The sequence below is a fragment of the Histomonas meleagridis genome, assembly GCF_020186115.1.
Source record: "Histomonas meleagridis strain 2922-C6/04-10x chromosome Unknown contig_12, whole genome shotgun sequence".
Lineage (NCBI taxonomy): Eukaryota > Parabasalia > Tritrichomonadida > Dientamoebidae > Histomonas > Histomonas meleagridis.
The window spans coordinates 218,522-235,356 of record NW_027150759.1 but is presented as its reverse complement, the minus strand read 5'-3'; the positions used below and the strand labels follow the sequence as shown (position 1 = coordinate 235,356).

The window sequence follows — 16,835 nt, the reverse complement described above, 5'->3', positions numbered from 1 at the left end:
CTTTTTGCAGGCAAGATGTCATTTATTGTCAAAAACAAGGAAATAATGCTCGAAGCAATCAAAAATTCAGAACATGTTGAAATCAAACCAACAGTTTTCCGACAAATTCAAACCAATCTTCAAATAATAATGAATTACAATGATAAATTTGATGATCTCATATATTATCCTGCAAATAAATTACAAGAAGTACTTGAATGTCAAAAAATTGCAGTTGAGTTTAATGATAATATTGAAATGATTATAAATTGTAAAAACTTCAAAGTTGAGGCCGAAAAAATATTTAAGAAATATAATAATGTCTTAATCGAATATGAGAAAGTATCAGATACACAAAATCATACTCAAATTATAAATAGTTATAATAAATTACTGAATGCAAAAGAAGAAATAGAAAAAAATCCAAAATTTGAGCAATATAAAATTTGAACCTTTAAAGCAATTTATGCTCGATGTAGAAAATGCTATTAAGAAAACGAATGATAATAAAACATTACAAATTGCAGAAACAAATGTTTCAATTCAGGAATTTCTTACTAACTATAAACGAAATCTCGGATTCCTCCAAAGATCGCCAAAGCCAAGTCAAGTTGTTATCGAGCAATTATCTCGACTTGAAGGAACATATAAAACAAAATGTCCTGTGATATTTGAAAATGAAGAAGTTATAAAAGTTATAAAAGAAAAAGAAGAAATATTAAAGAACATTGAAGCGAAGAAAATCGAATCGGAAAGAATTGCACGAGAACGAGCAGAAAAGGAACGAATTTCACGTGAAAAATTTGAAGCAGAACGATCTGCACGTCAAATACCAGCATTAAATCCAAGTCCAGAAACAAAACGATTTGTTGATGAATTTCTTGTTAGTTATAAACGACATCTCAGATTCCTTCAAATGTCACCATAGCCAAGTCAAGTTGTTATAGAACAATTAACTCGACTTGAAGAAGCATATAAAACAAAATGTCCTGTGATATTTGATAATGAAGAAGTTAGAAAAGTTATAAAAGAAAAAGAAGAAATTTTAAAGAATTTTGAAGCGAAGAAATTAGAATCCGAAGAATTTCCTTATCCACAAGAATTTACAGATTTAGAAATAGAACGATTCAAAATTATTAAAAATGTATATGAAAAAATTGGAAGAATTCCATATAATGAATATGTCCCTACAACTTATATATATTCAAAAGAAGATTCTCTTAAGCAAATGATAATGGAACCAATCTTCGAATGTGATTATTATCATGATGTTAATCTTAAATACAAATATCCAAAAGAAATTCAAACATTAAAATATTATAAAGAAATGTCAGCGAAACTTTCGGAATGTTATATGAATATTAATGATCTTAAATCCGAAAATATAACTAATGAAAATGGTTTAATACATCCAGCGTTTTTAAATCCACATATTTTATCAGTTCCATCGAAACAAATTCATGAAGAATTAATAATATTTAAACAACAATTTATAAAAGAAGTATTTTCACAATTTGTAATGAAACAAATTGAAAGATCATTTTCAAACACGAAAATTGTTTATCAATGATATGAAAAATTAGATTTTCGATTTTTATTAAATCAAAAATTTGATTTTTATACCAAAAACATTTATAATTTCTTTATTGATATCTCACAACTTTATATTGAACGATTTTCTCAAGCAATTGATGAATTCCAAATTGTATTTAATAAATTACCTAAAAGAGAAAGACCTGAAGAAGTTGAAAACGAAAAAGAATATGATAAACTTATGTTTAATTCGAAAGATTTTTGTCCATTTCAAATAATTGTTTTCTGATATATTTAATATGAAAGAATATAAATGGACGAAAATCCTTAAATATTGTACAATATTTAGGAAAGTTATAACACAAAATGAATTATTTATACAATTTTTAGCTAATGATATCATATTAAAACAACATTATGAATTTATTGGTAAAACATTAACTAAAACACATGGAAATTTACTTAATTTAGTAATGAAAAATATACATCGAAAATTATATCATTTGTAGGTTTTGAGTACATTAATGAACTACAAAAATATCAAAAACTTAATAAAGAAATTGTTCAAAACATATACCAAAATGTTATAAAATATATTCAAACTAATAAAGAAATATTAAATGAAGAATTAGAAAAGTGTAAAGTAATATGGCGTAAAATGTCTAAAGAAAGACAAAACTTTTTAAAGGAAAAATACATCGATTCCGTTAAAGAAGGTACAAAACTTATAATACAAAGAAAAGAATATGTATGTGAACATGTTGAAAATCATTTAAAGTTTTCGAATAACGATGATTACTTCCAAATATATGTATCAAATGCTGAGTTTAATTGTTGCGGAGTAATGGTTATATATGGAAATGATCCGTATGACTTGAAAACTTTGGTATATTCGTATAAAGTCTTAAGAGAAAAGTTCGGCCCTGAACATTATGTACATTTTCGTAATAAAAATATGACCGAAAATTGGGCAGAAAATGTGACAAATTATGCGGAATCGTCGGTGCCTGTGGAAAATTGTCGACTATTCCGACTGTAAAAATGGCGGAATCGATGAATATCTTTTCCATACTATCGCCTATACATATAAAACTCTTGACGACATTCGAAGCTTTAGTAAGCACATGGAGAAAAAAGAAAAAAAGCAGGAAGAACGAATCCGATTAAAATACCACATTTGAAACGATAAATAAATAAAATATAGTTCTGATTCGATAAGTTTTAAAAAATGAGACAAATGAAAAATACTATTTGATGAAATAAAATATTTTAATTCCAGATAAATAAGAATTAGGCTCTTAAATCAAATGTTAGAATTAATGAAGGTGTGCTTTTAAGCAAAAGGGGTTTATTTTAATTAAAATGGCGTTAAAATCGGAAAAAAATCCTTTTGGTATTTGCCCTAATAAAAATGTATTGTTATAATTTATATTCTGGATAGATAAAGACATACTTAGAAAAATTTGAAAAGGTGTTTTTTTTTGATAAAAGATTTGTTTATTTTCAGTCAAAAAAAATCTTGGCTGCTTAGAAATCACATGATATGTTGTATCATTTCCCAATGATCAAGAAAAATACTTTGTGAATACCAATATATAGTTACAAACATAATTTTAAAAATGATTTTATCAAAAAAGTAATTTTAAACAAGTGTATATTTATTTATCTTCTTCACTTTCATGTTTTTTTTTTTTTTTTTTTTTTTTTTTTTTTTTTTTTTTTTTTTTTTTTTTTTTTTTTCGTTCTTTTTTTTTTTCGTTCTTTTTGATTCTTTTTAAATATTTACAAAATTATATACTCATCAAATCAAAGGAAAAATAAATATTAAATATATTCTCATATTATTCATTCTCTTATTTTCTCATTCGCTTCAAATTTTCAATGAAACCATGTCAACATCATATTTCTAATGCAAGTGAGTTTACACAACAATACAAATGCAAAACAAAGCATATTGTCATTTCAAATGGAATAACAACAATTCCAAGTAAACCATTTAGTGAATGTAATTCATTGCTTACTGTTGTAACCTCTATTGGAGAAAGTCGTATGATTCATGTTCGATACTGGTATGTTTCATTTGGGGAAGGGATAAAAGATATTGGGTGTCGAGCTTCGGAATGTAACAATTTCAAGCACAATGATATTATCAACACCTTTTTTTGGCTGTTACGAACTTCAATTCATAAAAGCTCCCAAGAAAAAAACCAAACATTGATTATGATGGTGTTTTAGCAAAATCTGTTATGGTATACGAAACGTATCAAAGCAAAACTTTTGGAGATCTAAATATAACCAAAAAAACAATTACTGGATCGCAATCCTAACAAAAACTTTCACATCAACTGAAACAAATACATTTATACAATCAAATAAATTTTCTGCATATAAATACAAATACAAAAACAATTTCATCCTGGTAACCGTGTGACCCATCCCATGGGATCATCAAACCATGATTTATTGTCCAAGAACGCCATTCGGGGTTAATTGTAAGACACCATGGTAATCAAAAAATTGTTCTTTTTGGTGAATTACAAGGACTTTCAAATGAAGAAACCAATCTTATTCGTTCAACACATAAGAAGTTAATTTTGTTAAATTTCAAAAATATTGAAGCAATAATTGCATTTATTTATGTTTTAAAGAACTTTGGATTTTCTTTAATTTTTAAGGGCTATATTACTGTAAAACTTATAAAATTACTGAAGACTTGTAGTTTTTTCATTCGGGATCTAATAACGAAAATTGTTACTAAAACACCAATTAAAACTAGTAAAGCAGGTACAGTTACACCAACTACGATTGCTGTGGTATTTGATTTGGATTTTGATTCTATTGAACTAGATGGTATGTTTGATTGTGTATTTGTGTTTGATTGTATAATTGAGGTTGTTGTCGTAAATGTATTTGGTTTTGTAAATGTGTTCAATTGTGTAAATGTACTTGTTGGCCATTCACCGCATTCTTTAATTGTAGTTCCAATTGATACATTAAGTTTACCAAACTTTATAATATTATTAGAATTCAAAATCATTACAGTTGTTGCAGGACATCCATCAAATGCAGTTTCATTTACATTAGGTTCTTTCTTACCATAAAAATAAATGCATGAAAGAGAAGAAAAATTCCAAATTGCTTTAAATCCGATTGAAGATACATTTTCTCCTAAAAAAAGTGTTGATAAATTATAACATAAAGCAAATGATACATTATCAATTAAAGTTACCGAATTTGGAATTTCAACTTTTTGAAGAGAATCACAAGAAGCAAATGCGCCTAAACCAATTTTCTTTATGTTTTTTTCCAAAACCAATTTCTTTTAATTTTATGCATTCATAAAATGCATGTACTTCAATTGTGATTATTGAATTTGATAATTTAATTTTTTCAAGTGAAGAACATTTATTAAAAGTAGATACATTAATTGTAGTTATACTTTCTCCTAAACTGACATTTACTAATTTAGTACATTCAGAAAATGCTTGCTCTTCTATTGTAGAAACTGAATTTGATAATTTAATACTTTCAAGTGATGAACAATTAGCAAATGCTTTCTTCTCGATTTTCTTGAGAATTTCTTCAAAGAAAATTCTTTTAATTTTCTGCACCTTAAAAAAGCGCCATAAGAAATAGTACTAATTTTTTCACCAAAAATAACTTGTGATAAATTGAAACACTCCCAAAATGCTGAGCGATTAATTATAGTTACTGATTTCCCAATTTTAACCAAAGTTAGATTCTCCCAATTTCTAAATGCTGCGTTTGGTATTGATGTAATTTCATCAGCAATTACTACAATTAATGTTCTTGCTGCATCTTCTTTTGCACTCTGAAAATCAGTTTCATTCTGTATTGTAAGTTAATAACTTATTGAAATCGATCTCTAAAGTTGGAACTATAAGAATATAAAATAAAAGAGCAAACATTTGTATTGCTCTAATAAAAATGAAGTGGAGATTTTAACACAAAATACCAGTCGAAAAACAAAACAAAAACAAAAACAAAACAAAACAAACAAAACAAAACAAAACAAAACAAACAAACAAACAAACAAAAAAAAAAAAAAAATCTTTAACAAAGAAGTTATGAATGAGTTAATAAATGTTTGTTTGTCTGTCTTCGACTTATTTAATAAACGGAGGACACTGTAGAGCAGTTCCTGCTCTTGGTGATGTCCCTTCAGAAATTTTGTAATTTTTCTAATATATATACACATAAAATATCCAAAAAATTTTTATTAAGTGTCTACTCCATCGTAAAATATATGTTAAGATCAAAATATTTAAATTTTAAATCAAATTTATCTGATAAATTTTCATGTAATTATTTTCTTTTTTTAAAAACAATTTTCCATCAAACTTCAGATAAGGGTAAATCTCAAACACATGAGTCATCTAGAAATATTGGAAATTGTGTTGTAAGCAATTATTATTTCACATTTTATATATCTATGTAAATTTCGTTAATACTATTTAAGATGAATTGCATTTTTGTAATAATTTTGTTTATATAATCTTTTCATGTTTTCGTATATATATTATGAAAAAAGAAATACCAATTTCTATGTATTCTCACTAAAAAAATATAAATTTTAAAGTTTTAAACATTGTTTTGAAATTTGGTGGAAAGGAAATAGTGAATAAACCATCAATATATATTAGTGATACTAAAAGCAATAAAACACAGGTTTATATTGGTGTTGGAGTTGCTGCAGGTGTAGTTACCATTGTTTTATTAATCACTATATCATTAATTTGTATTCAAAAAAACATCAAAAAAGTGAAGAACAGCCAAATTTTAAAGGAGTTGAAACAACGAATCTTCCTTAATACTAACATGTTAGAAGCCAGGAACTCAAAATAATGTCTTGGAAATAAAAGATTACTGAAAATGTTTTTTATTTTCCTGAGATCAATGAATTGGAAGATCTTTTTTAATGTGAGCAATTTTTACTACATTGGAACGGCTTGTTCGCAGTAAAACGTGGATTGAAAAGTGCTCTTTCGAATATTTCAGTTTTTGCCATCTTTATGCGAAAAAGAAGTGAGCCAAAAAAACATAATATTGGGATTGATTTTGGTACAACATATAGCAGTATTTGTATATGGGAAAATGGAAGAGCTGAAATACTCACGAATAATAATGGCAATTTTTCAACACCGTCTTATGTGTCAATTCAAGAAAGTGATTTGATGGTTGTAGGACAACCAGCTAAAGACCAAGCAGCGCTTTATCCAAAATCTACAATATATGATTCTAAGCGTATGATTGGTCGAACATATAATGATCCTTGTATTCAAGACGATATAAAACACTGGCCATTCACAGTGATTTGTGGTCAAGATGGCATGCCTATGATTGAGGTGCAGTTAGAGAATGAACCAAAAAAACTATATTCTGCAATACAAATATCATCATTTATTTTAAACCATATGAAAAGCATTGCTGACGATTACCTTACGTTAGATCCAAATGATACTATTGATGCTGTCATTACAGTTCCTGCGTATTATAATACGACTCAACGTGAAGCCATTATGGAAGCGGGGAAACTTGCAAAAATTAATGTATTACGTACTATTGATGAACCAACGGCAGCAGCCATTGCATATGGTCTTAAAGATCCAATTCACATTTCCAAAAAAGTATTGATTTTTGATTTTGGCGGTGGTACACTTGATTTATCGCTGTTAAAAATCATGGAGAATAACTTTGAAGTCCTTGCAACGTCAGGCGACACACATCTTGGAGGCCAAGATTTTGATAATAATTTAGTTGAATATTTTGCCGAATTATTTGACCAAGAATTTAAATGTAATATCCACGAAGATAAACGGGCTCTACATTTATTACGAATAGCATGTGAAAAAGCGAAAATTATCTTATCACAAACAACAAACGCCACAATATCAATTGCATCATTACATAAAGGAATTGATTATATGAAACCGATTACACGTGCACAATTCGACGAAATAAATCGTGAAATCTTTGAGCGGATGTTACTTCCAATCGATGATATATTAAATCAATTGCACATTCAGAAAAAAGATATCGATGAAATTATTTTAATTGGAGGTACATCACGAATTCCACAAGTGAGGAAAACACTTTCGGATTTCTTTAATGGGAAAATACTTACAAAGAATATCGATCCTGAAAAAGCAGTTGTACAAGGTGCTGCAATAGATGCTGCGAATGATCAAGAATTCCCTATAATTAATATAACATCAGTTGTGCCGCGTTCAATTGGTTTGGAGATAAATCAAGGTGATATGGATGTTATAATTGAACGAGGAACAAAAATTCCATTTACAGCAAGACCAACATATTATGCTCCAATCGATAGTTCGAAGCAGACAGTAGAAATTAAAGTTTTTGCCGGAGAAAATAAGAAAACAAATAAAAACGATCTTTTGGGGAAATTTCGTTTAACAGGATTAAAAAGACCAAACAATAATTCCGACCCCAAAATTGAAGTCGTTTTGGCAATAGATAAAAACGGATTGTTGAAAATTACGGGTAAAGATGTGACGGGAGGTGCGTCAGGAGGAGTAAGCATAAAGGTGGAAAAGATATTGTGTAAATAAATGCTGTTTGGTTTCTTTAAAATTGGCAATGTTAAATAGATGAGATATTTAAATATATATAAATAAGATAAATTAAAATGGATGTTTTGCCGTTAAGCATTAATTTGAACTATTTAAAGGTTTCTTCTGCGGAATTTAGAGTTGAAGTAGTTTTAAAACAGCGTGATTTATTATTCAAACATTCTACGGTTATAAACATTTTGGATGGAAAATAATCGTCGGTTGAAGAAACAATATTGTTGATCCATTAAAGTTGTCAATTGACCTTAAGACCGAAAATTTTGTAGGCTTAGTGACTTAAGATCGGATATTTACTTCTTGTTCTTGGTAAAGTTTATTATCAGTCGATAGTGTCATGTGTATCATGTGATTTCTGTTCGAAACATTTTTCGAAATCAAAAAGTGAAAGCGATAAGCTGTTAACGCAAAACGTTAAAAAATATTCAAAACCGAAGGGTCTAAAAGGAATAAAGTTGCCAAATTCCAGACGTTTGGCCAAACATTTTTGTGATGGAAAATTTCTGATTTGAGGAATAAGATACGGTTTTATTAAAAAAGTTGTGGTTAGACCCGAAATTGAGGGGGTGTGTCTCCAAATGGAAACGATCTCGTTGAAAAATACTGTTTTCGAGGCTTATGAGCATGGAGCAGACCCTAAAGATCTACTCTGTGACCTCCTCGGAAAGGATCATTCAGAGGCCGCTTCTTTTTTAGGTGTATCTGAGGAAAATTTGTGGCAACTTATCTTCCAAATTGCATCACAGAGGGATTTGGAAAGACGTGGTCGAGTTAAGGAACATATTTCAGACATTGGGACGGTTTATAACCTGATTTATCAGGCAAAAAATATCGTTATTCTTATGGGTGCAGGAGCAAGTACTGGACCAGATTTTCGATCTCCTGGTGGGCTCTATGATACAGTTGCGCAAATGGGCGTTCTTAATGATCCTTATGATGTATTTGATTATCAATGTTTTTCTCATAACCCTTCTATATTTTGGAGCGTTGCACACTTAATATTTCCATCAGAAACACCACAGTATTCATCAGTTCATTATTTCATAGAGGCTCTTGAACAACAAGGAAAATTACTTCGTGTGTATAGCCAAAATGTTGATACACTTGAGAAAGGACTACCTCCTGAAAGACTCAGATGTGTACATGGTTCATGGCGAGAAAATCATTGCGTTATGTGTGGTCAATCATATTCAATAGAAGATTTGAGACCTGCAATAAATGCGCGCGTCGTTCCACGATGTGTTTCATGTGGTGGATTCATTAAGCCAGGAATCGTTTTCTTTGGCCAAGATACGAATTTTGATGATATGGAAGCATTCCAAGATTCAACACAAGCAGACTTGCTCATTGTCATTGGGACTTCGCTGAAGGTCAAACCGATAGCAGACTTACCATCAATGTTCTCTGATGTTCCTTCGATTTTGATCAATCGAGAATGTGTAGATTGCGTTTTCAACGCAGAACTAATTGGTGATTGCGATGATGTCATTAGTAATATAGAGACAAATCTTCATTGGAAAGATCCAAGAGAAGGGGGAGAATCATCTCCAATTTTCTTTTGTCCAAATAAGTTCATATTTCCAAACAGCTCCAAGCTTGGAACCTCTGTTGTGGATGCTGGAAGAAATCAGTTCCTTGTAACTCCAAGAAGGCCAAGTCCTTGCGATTTTGAATAGTAACTAAATTTTTTGTTTTTTTCTCGTCGTTGAAAATTTGAATTAAAATCTTTTTAAGGATCGGAATTCGTCTTGTGAGTTTGTGGTTTGTTATGATTTGCCATACTTTATTAGGTCATTGGATAATTTTTTTTGTTTTTGTGAGAATTTACAACTGGAATGTCATTCCAAAATTTAATCAGATTTAATTATCACTTATAAAAGTTAAATTTTTTCAAAAAAAATTGATAAATCTTCAATAAAAGTTGTTGGCATATTCGAAAATTGTAGGTAAGGACAAATAATTGAGATTTTTCCTGAAATCTTATGATCTAAAAAATGCAAAGTTAAGCATTAAGAATAAAGATAAAAGATGATAAACTTTTCTTAAGGACTCTATTTATAACTTTTACGTGAAACCTTGAACTACAAACCAATGATTTTATTTTATTATAATGTGTAAATTATTAAAAAAGTTAAGAAGTAAATTCAAATTTTTTAATATAACAGTTAACAATCAAACAAGGATCCTTGTCAAAAAGTTAATTTCAATTATTATGCGTCACTTTTAAATTGTAATTTTTTAACATAATTTTGCGGTTTTTTATTACATAATGGATCAATCCCCATCGATAAAAATCGTTTTTATTGGAGACACTCGAGTTGGGAAATCCTCTTTGATAAAGCGCGAGATAGAAGATACCTTCGAGAAAAACCAAACCCCAACAATTGGTTCATGTTATTTTGAAAAAGATTATGATGTCGACGGAAATCTTTATAAATTGCAGATTTGGGATACAGCAGGTCAAGAAAAATTCAAGTCTTTAGTACCTTTATATTTTAGAGATGCATTTTGTGCAATTATTGTTTTTGCTGTTGATGATAAAAGTTCTTTCGATGGAATAGATAAATGGACCGAAACACTGCAAGCATCCACAGGTATGGTTCCATATGTAGTTTTGGTTGGATCGAAAATTGATATCCAAACAAGAGTTGTTACATCACAAGAAGCTGAAGCAAAGGCAAGAGCATTAGGATGCGATTACATGGAAACAAGTTCTTTAACGGGAGAAGGAGTTTCAGATTTATTTAATTTTTTAGCTCGGAAAGCTTCAGAATTTTATGGCCAAGATTTAAACATAAATCGAAAATATCCTGAACTACAGATGAATGACAATACTAACAAAACATGTTGTAATTGAATTTCCAAAAATTCGAACAAAATTTGTTTTTATATATTGGAATTTTTTTGCTTCAAATAAATCTTATTACAATGATTAGAGCAAATAAATACGTATTTATATTTTGTTTTTAGTGTAAAAAAAATGTGTTTCAAAAAATCATTTTTTGTGTTCACATAAAATTAATGAACTCAGATAATTCTTTTCAGTTAAAATGCACATGGCACCATGTGAAACTCCTGTTTTTTCTTTTTTGGACTTGTGAATGTTTAAAAATGATCATGCAAATCCAATTTTATTCAAGAAACGCTGAAGTAAAATAATATTTAAAGGTGTTTTTAGAAATTTAAAGACGATGAATGATTAGTATTATTATAAATCTAAATAAATAATCAAATTATCAAAAATTCAATTTTTTTCTAATTTAAATTAGAATGTATTTCAAAAATTATGGTTTTATTCATTAGATTCATTATTAATAATTGGATTTCAAAATCTTTATCGATTATTTTGAGCTGTTATTGGGATATCTTTGTCCGCTATAATAGTTACATAAATTTAATGAGTATTTTAATTGTTTTTGCTGTTGAATGATCAAGGAAAATATTTTTATCGTCTACCCATGGGTATTACATAATTTATTTCCAAGAACAAAAAGTAATTTCCGGAAAACTATAGATATATCCATTTTCGAATATCATTATATATGGAGAATAACTGTTGTGTGGGTAAAATAATGCTGGATCATTTATAATATATAATTTTTTTACCTAAAATTGCAGAATGTGTTTTAAAATAAATACTGAATAGTTTTCTCATTTCAAAAGAATTTAGAAGTGCATTATATGTTCTAACTTTCATAAAAGCTTTATTGATTTTTATTTAACATTCAGTTGTTAAAATTTGTTTGATTAATGTTCGAACCAAAAATCATCCTAAATCCAAATGATCCACTTCAATTCGATGAATAATAAAGTTTATAAAAAATTACATATATGATTTAATTACCCTTTGTTTGAATATTTCTGGAAATGCAAGCAAATTTTAAGATTTTTTTCATGGAGTTCTAAATTTCACTTTTTTTATCCATATATATTTTTGAGTAATCAGAAATGAACGATCAATATTTTGGAGGAATTGAATGTATCGTCTTTCCCGATAGATTTTGATTGATTTTTGATCGGACAAATAGTAATTTTTTGTTGTAAAAAAAACCACAGAGAATTTGAATAAAAAATTTCTTGGCATAAAGATTCCTCAATTTGAGAGGATACAAATTTTCATACTAGAAAATCAATAAAAAAACAAAGATTTTTTTCAAGTATTCAAAATTAATTTTGATCGTCGTTCGAGTATCTTTTCCGCTGTGTGGCCACACAGTTTATACTCTCAAATTTTATTCAAATTTGAATTGATATATCGGTTGTCGTTGGCTCTAAAAACCGTTAAGAATTGAAATTGTTCATTTTTCCACATGAGACCAAAGGAACATTGCGACTGGGAAATGCTTCTATCAATAAATCAAGCAATTTTTAGTTTGAATGAAGAAAATTTCTCGAGATCTTTAGGTTTAATAATCAACAAATTTGATGAAATCCATCCTTTATCTTATGATTCTAATTATTATTCAAATGATATATTATTCATTTGTAATCAAAAATAATAAAGTAAATTTATTTTTGAATATTATCAAAGAAATAAGAACATTTGAAGAGAATAATAAAATCAAATAGAATATATTTGATGTATTTGGTCGATTTCTTAATGATAAACATACACATGAATCATATTATCTTCTTGAATCGATGATTGAACATAATTTTCTTGAACCAAACATTGTAAAAAACAAACAGAGTGCTTATTTTGTACATTATATGTCTAAAGAAGAATTAGCAATCTATTTAAGGGAAAATGATTTTGGAAATTATGAAGAACTTTCGAAGAATGATTGGGAATTGCACAAGAAATTAATTAAAGAAGGACATAATCCAAATGAAATTGCGAAAATAATTCGAAATGATGAAATAGAAAAACTTCAAGAAATATCATCACAATCAAACTTCGATTTTAATCAAACAATTGAACCATCACTTTATGAAAAATGTTCATTTATTAATCAAAGAAATGTCACATTAATTGATTATGCTGCATTTTTTGGATCTGTTAAATGTTTTAAATATTTACTTATGAACAATGCAAAAGTAGAAAATACAGGTAAATATGCAATTGCAGGTGGAAATATAGAAATCATTCATTTATGCGAACAAAATCATTCATCATTTGAAGGTGCATATGAAACAGCAATTGAATTTCAACAAAATAATATCTTTAAATATTTTTATGATAATAAATTAAAAGAAATTAATAATTTAGAAAAATTAGGAAAACTTTGTATTTTATATCATAATTATCAAATATTTTCATTTTTACTTAAAGAAGGAATGAAAATCAATGATGATATTATTAATGAAGCAGCAAATATTGGAAATATTTTTTTTAGTTGAATATTTTCTTAAAGAGCATTCAATTCCGCATGATATATTGGTATTTTCAGCAGGATCAGGAAATATTGAACTTGTTGAATACGTTTTAAAACAAAAAGGAATTGATATTAATGCTAAAGATATTTATTTGTTATATTTAAAATTTATTTTAATAATTTAATATTTCAAAATGATATTTGGTAATTATTTAAATTATTTAAAACATCACTTATTTTAGCATCTGAAAATGGTCATACAGAAATAGTTAAATTACTTCTTGAACAAGAAGGAATTGATATTGATGCTAAAGATATTTATTTGTTATATTTAAAATTTATTTTAATAATTTTATATTTCAAAATAATATTTGGAAATAATTTAAATTATTTGATACAGCACTTATGTTAGCATCTTGGAATGGTCGTACAGAAATAGTTAAATTACTTCTTGAACAAGAAGGAGTTGATATTAATGTTAAAGATATTTATTTATTTTATTTAATATTTATTTTAATAATTTTATATTTCAAAATAATATTTGAGAATTATTTAAATCATTTAATACAGCACTTATTTTAGCATCTGAAAATGGTCATACAGAAATAGTTAAATTACTTCTTGAACAAGAAGGAATTGATATTGATGCTAAAGATATTTATTTGTTATATTTAAAATTTATTTTAATAATTTTATATTTCAAAATAATATTTGGAAATAATTTAAATTATTTGATACAGCACTTATGTTAGCATCTTGGAATGGTCGTACAGAAATAGTTAAATTACTTCTTGAACAAGAAGGAATTGATATTAATGTCAAAGATATTTATTTGTTTTATTTATAATTTGTTTTAATAATTTCAAATTTTAAAATAATATTTGGAAATTATTTAAAATATTTAAAACAGCACTTATTTAATTGATCAATTACACAACCTCAGACCAATTCTGATAATATTCAAATTTCGTATAAAGTACAAAAATAACCATTTGGAAGGTGTCTGAATAAATCTTTTGTTCAAATTCGTGAAATAGTTAAATATTTATAATAAAATGCATGTTACTTAAATAAATTATATCAATTACAGTCAAAATTATTAATATGTCCACTAGAATGATAAAAAAATTCTTGAATTGAGAATTTGATCTTATAATTCTTTCTTAAAAATAAATAAAAAAGCTTTTTTTATGAAATAAGTTGTATTTGGCCAATATGAAAAGCAAATTTTGATATGGTTTGAATGACATTAATTTTCGAAATTTGTTATATAAATATAATAATGACATAAATATATTTTATTAAAATATTGGATTAATTCTGAGAAAAAAATTGACATGTTATTTTTTGGGAAACGGTTATTGCGGTTTTGGCCATCCTTTTCAACATATGCCTCGTCCAGTCCTCCACCAAGACCATCTTAAAATCGAAGATGATGTTACCATTACCATCAAATCAGGCGTTGTAACAGTTACAGGCCCACGCGGAACCCTTACTCGCGATCTTTCTCATCTTAAACTTGACATTGAATATAATGCTGAAGAAAAGACTGTTTTAGCTCGCTGCTGGTTCGGTAACCGAAAGCTTGTTGCCCGTATTGGCACACTTTTCGGCCATATCAAGAATATGGTTACAGGTGTTACAAAAGGCTATCGCTACAAGATGAGATTTGTCACAGCTCACTTCCCAATCAAGCATTCTATTGGTGATAACAAGGATTCCTTCAGCTTTACTCACTTTATGGGCCAACGTGAAAAGAAATCAGTTACTGCTCCAGAAGGCGTAAAGATCATGGACAGTCCAAATCAAAAAGAAGAAATTTGGATCGAAGGAAATGATATTGACAAAGTTTCATTAGTTTGTGCTCAAATCCATCAACATACACACATCCACAACAAAGATCTTCGTAAGTTCCTCGATGGTATCTACATCTCTGAAAAGACACACATCGTTGAATAAATAAAGAGATTTTCTCTGATTATTAATTTTTTTTTTTGAAATCATCTCGAAGAAACTTTTTTTTCAAGTTTTAACTTTTTAAAAAATTTTATATGAAATAAAGAACAAAAAATTTTTTGATTGAAAAATAGTAAAATAAAAGTTTAATTTTTGCTGTCTTCCAAGAAATGATTTCTTCGTCGGGATTGTGGATATTTTAAATGTATTTAATGATAAGTTATAAATTGCATAGATTACAATAATAAACTATTTGCATTATGAGAAGAAAAGAATTGTTAACAATCATAATTTTATCAAATTTTAAATAGTATAAAAATAATAAATTCTCTTTATCCAAATGAACTCAAATCAAGGTCAAGAAAACATAGAACACTAGGAGCTTTTGAAACCATTTTAATAAAATCTTCTTTTGACATTTTTCCATTTCCTTCAGTGTCATATTCCTTGAATAATTCATTAAGTAAATTATTCATATGATTATCATCTATTTGCATTAATGTGTTATTTTTAAGTGAACTATGAATCATTTTTCTTAAATCTTCTTTAGAAATATATCCATTTCCCGAATTATATATTTCATAGCATTGATTTGCCTTTTCTTCAATTGGCGCATTTGGATGAAACGAATTAAGACCAGAAATAAATTTATTAAAATCTATTTTACCTCTATTACCTTCAATTACTTTTTTGTACATTAACTTACCAACTCTTTGATCTATAATATTCATACCACAAATAAAATCACTTTCACTAATTTTTCCTTCACCAAATACATCATATGTTCCCATTATATCTCTATATTTTTTCATGAGACAAGTAATTTCTTCTGGAGTAAAAAGAATTCCTTGTTGATGTAGAGTATGAATATGCTCTTCTGTATATTTTGTAGGTTTATTCTGAAGAGTAGAAGATTCGCTTGAGCCCATTTTTATTTTTCATATTTTATCGATATTGTTTCCTTATTCATGAATAAATTATCTTAATTTTAATTTAGAAAGTTTTTAACCAAAATCGGAAATAGCAACAAAAAACATTACTATAAAATATATATTTGAAACATGTCGATTTATTTATAAAAAGAAATTAATAATGTGTTTAAGAACAAATTAGTTTTTATTGAAAGAAAGTGAAAATCCGGTATTATAATTATATTTTGCATGATCAAGTTCTGCTGTCACTCTCAATGTGCAGAATTTATTTGGTTTTGTTTCAAAGCTCGACTTAACGATTCCTAATGTACTTACACTTGAATGAACAACACAATTATTAATATTCGTTTTCCATGAAATTGTTGCATATGCACTAAAAGGAAATGTGAACTGAAATGCAGATGCGATTTTCCAATTATATTTCCAAAACAAATCTTTTTGGTATTTAATTGCAACACATTGAATGTCTTTGTCATAGAGATAAACAACTTGAGATTTGTTTGCTTTTA

At 27.6% G+C, this 16,835-nt stretch overlaps 4 protein-coding genes across 4 annotated transcripts; all 4 read left to right on the top strand.

Annotated features, from left to right (window-relative positions):
* Positions 1-6,545: 6,545 nt before the first annotated feature.
* Positions 6,546-8,105, top strand: GO595_001118 (heat shock 70 kDa protein-like; the record flags this gene model as incomplete). Its single annotated transcript, XM_067913882.1, has 1 exon — positions 6,546-8,105. The coding sequence occupies one exon, from the start codon at positions 6,546-6,548 to the stop codon at positions 8,103-8,105; it is 1,560 nt and encodes a 519-aa protein (XP_067778736.1).
* Positions 8,106-8,701: 596 nt separating this feature from the next.
* On the top strand, positions 8,702-9,799 carry GO595_001117 (transcriptional regulator, Sir2 family protein; the record flags this gene model as incomplete). Its single annotated transcript, XM_067913880.1, has 1 exon — positions 8,702-9,799. One exon carries the CDS (start codon positions 8,702-8,704, stop codon positions 9,797-9,799), a length of 1,098 nt encoding a protein of 365 aa, XP_067778735.1.
* A 593-nt stretch (positions 9,800-10,392) lies between these two features.
* Positions 10,393-10,980, top strand: GO595_001116 (small GTP-binding protein; the record flags this gene model as incomplete). Its single annotated transcript, XM_067913879.1, has 1 exon — positions 10,393-10,980. One exon carries the CDS (start codon positions 10,393-10,395, stop codon positions 10,978-10,980), a length of 588 nt encoding a protein of 195 aa, XP_067778734.1.
* Positions 10,981-14,827: 3,847 nt separating this feature from the next.
* Positions 14,828-15,397, top strand: GO595_001115 (ribosomal protein L6; the record flags this gene model as incomplete). The annotated part of the gene is made up of 1 exon (XM_067913878.1): positions 14,828-15,397. One exon carries the CDS (start codon positions 14,828-14,830, stop codon positions 15,395-15,397), a length of 570 nt encoding a protein of 189 aa, XP_067778733.1.
* Positions 15,398-16,835: the final 1,438 nt, after the last annotated feature.